This window comes from Pagrus pagrus, assembly GCF_965226575.1.
Source record: "Pagrus pagrus genome assembly, chromosome: 11".
Classification (NCBI taxonomy): Eukaryota; Metazoa; Chordata; class Actinopteri; order Spariformes; family Sparidae; genus Pagrus; species Pagrus pagrus.
In genome coordinates this window covers 24,406,396-24,416,940 of record NC_140195.1, presented here as the reverse complement: position 1 = coordinate 24,416,940, position 10,545 = coordinate 24,406,396, and the positions used below count along the sequence as shown (strand labels likewise).

At 40.0% G+C, this 10,545-nt stretch overlaps 1 protein-coding gene across 1 annotated transcript; it reads right to left on the bottom strand.

The window, feature by feature from the left end:
- Positions 1-37: 37 nt before the first annotated feature.
- On the bottom strand, positions 38-5,538 carry szrd1 (SUZ RNA binding domain containing 1). The gene is made up of 4 exons (XM_084366251.1): positions 5,267-5,538; positions 3,875-3,924; positions 2,959-3,228; positions 38-2,190 (listed from the first exon to the last, which is right to left on the bottom strand). The coding sequence occupies exons 1-4, from the start codon at positions 5,312-5,314 to the stop codon at positions 2,088-2,090; spliced, it is 471 nt and encodes a 156-aa protein (XP_084222377.1). The 5' UTR covers positions 5,315-5,538; the 3' UTR covers positions 38-2,087.
- Between the last annotated feature and the right edge of the window lie 5,007 nt (positions 5,539-10,545).

Here is a 10,545-nt window from a genome sequence, read left to right as displayed (position 1 = left end):
AGCCAATTAAATGAATGAAAACACATCACAAAACAAGTGACATTTTTTGCAAATCATTTTATTAAATCAGTATTTACAGGCAGTTTGTGTTCTCACCCAGAGCTCAGCTAACCCCGTCTGTCTCCTGCTCTGCTGCTAGATTTCCTGAACTAAAATCTCTTACCAGTATTGTGAATTCTCCCTCGGATCAGTTTCTTGAACTACAGTAATAAAAATCAACAACCAGGAAGTTAAGATGTGATACAGGAGGCACAAGCTGAATTCAGCCATTACAATAACTTTTCTATTGATGGTGTGCACCACTGAATATGGCTTTATTGAGATCTCTTCTCCGTTTGAACAAATAAAAAGGTGAAAAACTTAAGAACATCTACTGGGCACAATGGTCCTGGTCACTCAGCCAGGTAGTCAGCTCACATACAGCTGTGTCTCCATGATCCATTTCAGCAGAGGACCATCAGTTACTGAACAATCACACGTGGGGTGATGTTACCGTTTCTGTTCTGTTACATGACCCAGAAGCCAACAGACAAAAAAAACAAAACAAAACTGGCATTCATTCATCCTGGGACATCATTTCAGATACATTTCATCGCACACTCTACAGCACTGTTTCTATCAAAGTGCCAGCCCAAGCTTTAATACGGACATTTGCTGTTTGAGCAATCAAACCCGCTGGAAAAAATACAATCTTAGTTCATTTCATTCATTCAGTCTCGTTCACTTGCACCTGAGTTCCTACGTACTGTACGTCATTGAAGGACATGAAGAAACGAGCACACCGCTGACGAGCTGGAGATATGACAGAGAGGCTTGTCGAGTACAGCAGTAAATTCATTCCCCCACCTGACACCTCCCTCGAGCCGCTGCCAACAGCACCTTCACATCATGACATCTGAATTAACTGATATATGTACAAGTTGATTTTAAAATGGGATTTTGGTTCATTTCGATTAAAATACTGCTCTGACATTGCTGCTATCTCATACAAAAAGGCAGAAAAGCTACTTAAAAATGGACTTAAATCCATAATCTTCTTTTCATTTTGTCTTTTTTTTCCTGCTTTTACTTTTAAATAGAAATAATGATGTTACAGTCCAAGGAAGACAGCTGAAAAGCTTAAAATCAAATAAACATAGCTTTAACAGAACTCGTCGGATAAACAACTTGACACACATGACCCTTAACCTCAGTTTTTAAAAACCAATGGCAGTCTACATAATAGGTGTGGTGATGATGCTAACAGCACAGTTACAGGGCAGGTAGCAGTTAAGACACCACGAGCTGCAACACTGAGTGTCTGAGTTTTGACTGTAAGGAGAAACCGAAACGTAGCATTTAAGACCGTTTTAACACCGAACAAAGGTTGAGAAGTGTAATGTTTCCCATTTCATAAAAACTGCAGATATGTTTATTTAAAAAAATCTCAATTCTAAATACTCTTAATGAACGTGTTATTTGTGGTGTACGTATAATGTGAAGATCTTGTATCTGTACTGTAGATATCAGAGCATCCCTAGCATAGATAATAAAGACAAGCAAGAAAACAAAAAGATAAAAACTTTGTCAGCAAACATCTGAAAAATTAAAAATGTGTGTAAAGGTTTGAGAAGTGATGTCTGGTATTATTGCTAGGGAGAAGCTGCTGCCCAAGTGCCAGCTCATCTCATTTTGCTATGGCCCGTCACTTCTCCTCTCTCTGCCGCCCTCCGTTTAAGTCTTTGCTTCCGCCTTGCAGGCGTCCTGAGGCGGAGTGGCTGGGGACTGGAGGAGGAGGAAGATGGAGGTGAGGGGCCTTTCTTAAAGGGATCATCACAGTGAGTCCAGAAGATGTCCATAATCACAGTGTCAAACAGACTGGAGTCGGGGGGAGAAGAGAGCACATTTCCATCTGACTTCCTCCCGGAGTTCCTCGCTCCCTGTCAGTTCCACACGACTGATAGTGGGAGGCAGCAGCGTGGCTGTACTCGCAGCCCGTCTGATAGAATGGAACCAAAGGAAGGAAGTTTTAAGATACTTTGCTGTCTTTGCTTTCAGGGTGCCCTCGATCTCTCTCCCCTCAATGGCTGGGTGGCCCCGGGGCCCACTTATCTGTGCTGTCGGAACCCTTGGGTGCCGTCTGGCTGCCCCACAGTGTGATTGTTAGATCGGGTGTCCTCTGAAGGCAATGTAGAGTTATTGCGCCCTGGCCTGGCAGAAAGACAGGAGACAGGAATAAATTAGATACAGCAGGCTTTAACACGTGCCAACTGCTGGGCAGAATCTTTTTCCAGGACTGTCCTAATTTCCAAATCCCTGTAGTCTCCCAACAGACAGGTATCCACACATGATTTTAGTTATAGGATTGCCTCTTGGCTTTGAGTTTCTCGGTTGCTTTTCTATTCGTTTTGGCACATTTCACAGTAAACCAAATTCAAACTCAACACAAATGAAAAGAACCATTCAATGAAATTCTGCAAAACTGCATCAGAAAGCTTCTTGTGATTATCTTTAGGCTCCACTTCCTGTAAATCAAAACCCTGCAAAGCCAAACGCAGAACTAAAACAGCGTGCCTCTGCCAGTTGTAGTCGAGAAAATGAAAGCAAAAGTTACACACCAGGAGGAGAGGTCAGCTAGGGTCTTCACATCCTGTCTGATGAGTGGATTCATCAGGGATTCAGCGGGAAGTAGTCCCATTTTTAGTGGCTACTGCTTTAGTTCTTATTCTGATTTTTAGTTTGTATTGGTAGGAGAGGCTGATTTATAGTTTTAAATACAGATTTGTTCATTTGTTTGTTTTTGAGCCTTAAAATAACACCTATTCATTAGCCAGCCTTCTCTCAGTTGGAAACTTGGCACACAAAAATTAAACAGTCTTAAACACAACTATGGGAATACACAATAGCAACAGCCCTCAAGCAAGGCCTCATTAAGCTGTGAGTAAAACCTCTAAACTGTCAATATTTGTGGATGATTACCGGTCAGTGTTGGGCTTGTCCTGAGGCGTCTCCTCTGGGCAGGCGCTGCCCAGTATTCTCTTCCTGGCCTCTGCGTACTCTGCCTCACGCTGGGCCAGAGACTTGACCTGTGGTGTAGGCCTGTTCTGATTCAAGGGTGATCCCAATGACCCGTTACTTGCGGGCCGCTTCAAAATGCGTATCTGAGGTGGGGGTGCTGCTGGTAGAGAGTCGTCCTGTATCACCATGGTTGTCCTCAATGGAGATCGTTGAGAATTATTACTGGACTCTCTAGAAGCAGACCGACAGGAAGCAGACCACGCAAAATTAGTAATATGACAGACAGGAAGAGGCTAATACTTTTAAGTGGGGGCGGCGGTGCTGATAATAGCTTAGATGATGCATGCATGGCCAAAAGACTAAGGACAGAAACCCAAATACATTTATTACTGTTTCAGTTTGTTCATACTCATCAGCAAAGTTACATACTTAAGACAACTGCTATCTGCTATTCAATTCATCTTACTTCAAAAATATGAATACATGAATTCATAGATTAAAGGTGCACTATGTAGTTTGGGGAAGAAATTTCAATCAGAGGAGAAAGATCTTCATTGACTGATTTTAATGCCTAAACAAACCTAATAAAGAAATTCTCAGGATAAACAATCAATAAACATTAAAGGACAACACAATTTCATACTGTTTTAAAGTACTTTGTTTATATGTGGCGGACCCTGCCACCTTTCTAGCTTCAAACAGTGTTCTGGGACCTTATTTTCCTCTGAGAACAGCTTGTTTATTCAGTTATGGAAAAAATATCATTATTACCTCATTAATATTGTAAATATTGAAATTCAGAGTTTGAATTTTCTTCTCCAAAAGTGCACAGTGCCCCTCTAATAAAATACATTTTAAAGCCTTCATAAAGCCTTACTTTTCTCTCTGGCTGATCCTTAGCTTCTCTTCTAACCGTTTTTCCATTTCCTGTGGGGGGAGAATAGTCCAAACATACATTAATGTAAACAAACAACATGGTCAGATTAATCTGGTGTAGGAGGAAGAGGTGGTTAGCAAGTCAGAGAGTGGCTGGAAAACAGGATTCAGTTACAAGCTATTTATACATGTGTAGGACAGCTGCCAAGTCATAACAGAGAGTGCTCAGCTAGCTAACATTAATCTGCTGATGTTGCCAACGAGAATTGCCAAGGTAGATTGAAGGATCATTTTTAAATTACGTTTTACACTGACTAACACCAGAAGGTTAAGACGATAACTATCTGTAACTTCAGCCTGACAAACTTGACCAACTTCTTCTCAGCGCCACGTTCTTGACGTCACGAGCTAGCAATAGTCTGCCAAAGTGCCGTGACGACGGCTAATGTTAGCGTTAGCCAAATGTACTAACTTGCCAGTTTGGCAACTAAACTAGCTCGAGAGCAGGGTTATACCAAACAACATGGCCGAAAATGTTGTCCAACAACAATTTGGACTGGTGAACTAGCGACATGAAATCACAAAGTTAACTCAGGAGTATGCATAGTGAAAGCCAGGCTCCGTAGAAAATGTGCGAACTTAAATGAACTAAATGTAATGGCTACTGTGCCCGATATAACAATCTGTGTGACGATTGTTCTTGCACAGTTGGGGTGACTACTTATGTTTACTTTATTACAGGGACATTTCGACGTTACGAATGTAGCTAAATCGCTGCTAAGCTAACGTTAGTCGTCTATAGGATGGTTCCGTTAATGCTAGCTAATCGTTTACGGTGATCAGTGTTTAAGCTATGAGTTGTTAGTGTCACAAAACACATGCCGAATGAATTTAAGGCGAGTGTGTGTCGTGTATGGGGCTCTAGTTGTCTTGTGCGAGGGATGTAAATTTCACAAACAAGTAAACCAACATTGATTAGACACATTTTCCATGTTAGCCATAGTTAGCTTAGCATTTGCTCACGTCAAGCCTTTCAGCAGGAACATTAATTTCGTGGGTTTAGCTCGCGTCATGTAAATTCGTAAGCTGGTCAGCGTTAGCTAATAAACAGATATATTGGGGTTATTTCATTCGAGATTAGTTAGAAATAGTCAACGTCACTTGGCTGGTCTGCGTTAAGCCTGTCTCGCTCGCTAACGTTAGCTAAGCTAGTTAGCTACTTGACGTTGGCTCGCCAAGTTTCTTAAAGCTAACGTTAGCTTTAGCTACATTGTTGGCCCGTGTGAGGAACAACGTTGCGAGAACTTCTAAAAACAACCGTGTAAATACAGAGAAGCTACCAAACGGGAATCCCCTCTTTAACTGAAGGTATATTGAACCTTTCATTATTTACCCCACTATCAGCAGCTTCCTCCCAACTTTCGACGACCTCCTCATCCATGTTTCATTTTGCTCACACACGCTGTCCTGGGCTCCTTCAGATCCGCCTCTCGGCTGTCCGCAGCCTTTGACATCACACTGACGGGTTTCCCCACCGCATGATGCTCCTCTACACAGCTGAGTAGAAATGACCTAAAGAGGCTCACTACATCTCGGTAAAGTGTCAGTAAACACAGAACAAACTTTATGGTTTTTGTACGAAGTAAGACGTCTTTTACTGTTTGCTCTAAACATGCCACAGGTGTGAGGAAATCTGCCACCACTTCCGTATTTGCTGCAGCTTTCCCTCCGTATTTAAAAAAAAAAAGGGGGGTACCACAAGATTATTATTATTATTATTATTATTATTATTATTATTATTATTATTATTATATAGTCAGTTTAAAACACAGAAATAAAACAATTATCCTTTCAGCTTTTATTGTGAAAAGCATAACAAATGTGACATTCAAGAGAGATTTGGCAACATAACACAGTATAAAAGTCTGTATTTTAAGCAAAGTGTTTCTTTCTTGAAACAGTCTGAATAAGAAGAGGCAAAGCCACTGTAGTGTAAATGCATATCTGATTAATTTCTATATTTATGTATTCAGTTTCTATGATTGCGCCTCTTTAAAATGCACAGATTCAGTCTGGCATTGGCAGGTCATTGAGTGGCGAGCACCATGTCCACACATATCCCTGCTGTGGCCCATCCTCCTGTGTAGACACCATCTCAGCTCTACTTATGGTGCTGAACTTTATGTTACAGCGAACGTATCATGAGTCAAAGGTCTTCAGTCGCACAGTCGAGAACATGAATCCTTTCCAAGATGGATTGTTTGTCTGGTATTACTTCTTTTGTTGTTTACTGAAAGCTGTCAGACACCTTCGATCACAGAAGATTGTTAAATATTATGATTTTTTTTTTTAATGTACTGATACTGAGATTGTTTTATCCATACTTCTGACTCTGATTCAAACTCAGAGATTACTATAAATCTCCATTTTATTTTAGGTTTAGGTTTCTGTTTGGACACATGAGGGCAGTGTGGATCTGTCACACCACAGCTGATGTTTTATAGTTTTAAACACAGTGCTGAAGTTTGTCTGGACTTTATGTTTAAGCTTTATGGCCTTTATCGTTAACACATATGCATAAAGTACTGGACAAGATGAGTTATAGTGTGAGCACAGGTTGTTTTCATCAGAGCATAAAAAATAATTTGCAACATTTTTTTAACATATTTGACCAGATATTTTGCTTATTACATGTTAAACTGTTAATTATGATAATTGTCATGACTGATGTATATGTGTGTTTGATTTTATCCTAATGATCCAGTGAAGTAAAGCAGACCTCCTGTAAAGGAGTGTATTGAAAATCAAAACGAGACTGGTTCATCGCAACAAAGTGTGTATTTGGTTTTAATTGAACTTTGTAGCCTACATTAGACTTGGTAGCGCTGCATGTTGTTTTATTGTTACCGGAGTTTTATACTGTACGCTTCCTCGTTGTCATAATTATGATCTCAGATAAGGGAGACTTCCAGATTTAATGCTGCCGTAGTGTTTTGGTCCGGATGTTATGAAGCTGATATTGACAAAAATAGAAATGAACTCAGTGTCCCGACTGATGTGCACGTCAGCTTCTCTTATGAGCCACACTGTCTTGTTGTAGCTCGAGATTTTTATGTTCTGTCACATAAATTTGGTGGCTTCATATTCAGTCTACTTGAGTGAAAGTCTTAAAGTAACTGATATTTAATGTACGCATATTTATAAATAATAATAAATCAATAAAAAAAATGCTCTTCTCTGCTGCAGCATGCAATCTGTAAAGTAACTAGTAGCTCAAGCTATCAAATAACTGTAGTTCACCTGATGTGAACCTACCTGAGTACACATGAACTGTACTCGAGACCACCTTTTCAACCAGACCCGGGTACAGTTCACAATCTGTGCCCAGGTGCACTTGAAAAAGAGGTATGGTACACTTGTGTTCACACAGATCAAATGACCTGGCTGTGGTGTCAAGTGAACTCGGATCCGGGCCAAAGTCCGTCATGTGAAAGCAGCTTCAGTTTATGAGATATCTGGGGTGCATAGCTGACACTCTGTCCAGATGGTTGGGCCGACCAAGTCACCAGAAACACTTGGATCCGTCAGGACTTCAGAAGTCTTTTATGAACAACAGTGAATTAATTGTATTAATGCAACATTATGTAACTTTTTTTTTTCTTTTTACCTTAGAAGTGCACTATGTAGTTTTGGGGAAGAGAAAGTCTTCAGTCAGTCTTCATTGACTGATTTTTTTTTTTTAAATGCCCAACCAAACTAAATAAACAAACGGTATTCATGACTGAAGAAAGGGGAGAAAACAAACAATAAACATTTAAGGACAACACAATTTATACTGTCTTATATGTGGCGGACCCTGCCACCTTTCTAGCTTCAGACAGTGTTCTGGGGACCTTTTTTTCCTCTGAGAACAGCTTGTTTACTCAGTTATGGACAAAATAAATATTTCTGAGTTTGTATTATTCATTAATACTGTAAATATTGAAATTATGTGTTTGAATTTCAGCCCCAAAACATCATAATGTCCCTTTAAAATAACAGCTTCAGAATCATGTTGATGGTACAGTGTCTTGTAACAGGGTGAATGGTGTCTCTATCACTATGTAACTTCAGTGAGAGGGTAGGATCACAGTGTTACATACATGTTTACTTCAACATACAAGTTTTCAACACATAACATTGTGCTGATGTAATGAGTTTTGTTTGTAGTCGGCACCTACATTACATCTGACACATTGTTACAGAGCTGGGATTTGTATTTACGACAGTGGTGTTGCACAAATCATACAAAATGCTGATTTCCACATGATATTGCTTTAGATGTTCTTTGTAATATGTTGTATGATGACGCTGATGAAGGCCACAAGCCAAACAACAAGCTGTTAAAGGTGACTTGAAATTACAACCCCAGACGTAGGTTTCCTGTTTGCACCAGTTATTTCCTGCACTGAATGTGCAGGGGAAAAAAATAAAGTCTGTTAATAAAGTCTGGGTTAGTGTTTAAAGTGGTTTTGTCTTGGTGTGGTTACATGAGTGGATTTGATATGGTTATTATAGTGTTTTCACCCAGTTGCTTAAAAAGAGCTGTAAAAACACATATTCTCCAGATCACGTCATCATCCATCATCTTCCATGTCGCTGCCAAATCAGCCCACCCTGCAAACATCCTGATGTGGTCAAAACCTCTCATGGGTTTGTTTAAACCAAGACAAACTGACAGCCTACAGAAACATCCCTCTGTCACCTGTCAGTGAGTCATCATGAGGCATCTCTGCCAGCGTGAAACATGCTGCCGCTGTTTCTTTTTCACAGGAAGCAGTCAGCCCTGACCAAAATGTAAAACATCCAATCACCAAGTAACGGATGTGTTTCATGTGTCTATTACACAATGTGGAGAACCAAGGTCTGAAAGCAGTGCAGGAGCATTCATCATACTGTGACAGCAGATACACAGTAAATGTACCATATTGATGCATGGTTGCAGCTTTATTAAGACATCAGAATAACATCAGGATATACAAACTTTTACATAACCTTCATTTCCCATGTAGAAATGTGTACATACATGTATATCTGAATGCATGATGTGGAGACACACTATCAAACCCCAAAAGGTAGACTTTACATGTGGTCCTTGCATTGTTATATACGTATAAGACATTCATGTCACACAGAATGACATAGCTTCTGAATCGCAGTTGATTTTATTTCACTTCAATATAAAAAAACACCAGATTATCAGGATGCTGGAAACATTTCAAGCTTGTGGTTTATTGAGAATCTCAGATTGCTCATCTCTCTCAGCAGGGCTCCATCATCAGCACTTATGGACGTAGTATCCTGTCACGTATCCTATGATGTAAATGATCACCAGTGCAGCCAAAGCTCCAACGGACTTCACTGCTATCCCAGTGGTGCCGACACACAGTCTGTTGTAGATCCTGAGTAGAACAGAAACAGAGGCGGGGTCCGGTCAGACAGCATTTGGTTGATCATTACAACACTATTTTATGACCTGGTTTCACCACATTTCATTTTGACTATCAAAGCTTACTGGTGCTTTAACTTCCTACAACTCTGTATTTTCCCCTCAGTACCTTCTGAAAATGTTCAATAATATGAAAACTTTATATTTGGCCTTTGCATCTTTTTTGTCAGCTGTCAGTTCACATCACCTCGTCATCGTAGACTGTGATCCCTCTACGTTCATGTTGATGTTGTCCTCGTTCCAGCGATCATACTGCACGCTGCCGGCACCATTTGATTCCATTTGGGAAGTCATTCTTCTCTTCAGAGGTCTATCTTCTGAGTGGAGGCCTTAATAATCTGTATGGATTGCACTTCAAGTATTACTAAATGTGTTTTACATAATAATGATAATAATAATAATCAAGTATTCACAGTGTTTAATCAGCCCAGACCACTTGACTAAAATAATCAGATTCTTAAACATTGATTTGACACATTCAGATAATTCAAGCTGTGCTCACCTGTATGTGTGTCAAACAGTCAACAGCCTTCTTAGAAAGCTCTGCTCTCCAGCTCTTTTAAAGGCACAACTGAGACTGAGAAAGTCATGCCTCCTTCTTGATATGAGACCTAGGCCATAGTTCATGTGTAGTGAAGTCATCCTGTCATAAATCCACTGGCTGGACTCCGGTGTTTGTGTTTTTATGAGTCTTTTTCAGTGATAAAGGGCAATTAAAATCCTGAGGTTTGTTCATCTCCGGTTACATCACATCCTGTAATAATAACTGTATTAAATAACTGACTGCAAAGCAAAGAGCTGAGTGTTGTAGATTTTCACGATACTTCCTACCGTGCATGAAAGTGTGACATGGTTTTATAGCAATGATATCAATCTGCTGTTTCAAAGGTTTGATCAGAGGTTTGACATGTTGTGTCACTGTTTGTACTGGAATAACAGCACCCTCTGCAGTTTTGAGATGTAAAGAAATGCAGCAATCTCAGCTGCTCCCTCATGTTATTATCGTAAATATACTAATGTATCAATACAGTGATGACTTACTGATCCTCACATGTCAGATGAAGTACCGTTGAAGCAGAACAACTTCCAGATTCCTTGTGATTTCTGTTTAAACAAATTACATTTGCACATTGAGACGAGTAGATGCACCTTTGCACAATTTTAGTTTGACTCGATTTTAGCAA

Excerpts from the sequence above, each read along its gene's own strand:
- szrd1 (XM_084366251.1), bottom strand. The coding sequence starts at position 5,314 with ATGGATGAGGAGGTCGTCGAAAGTTGGGAGGAAGCTGCTGATAGTGGG. Across the intron at positions 3,229-3,874 it reads AGGATCAGCCAGAGAGAAAA|AGAGTCCAGTAATAATTCTC; the intron begins GTAAGGCTTTAT and ends GTCTGCTTCTAG. Across the intron at positions 2,191-2,958 it reads GACAAGCCCAACACTGACCG|GCCAGGGCGCAATAACTCTA; the intron begins GTAATCATCCAC and ends TCTTTCTGCCAG.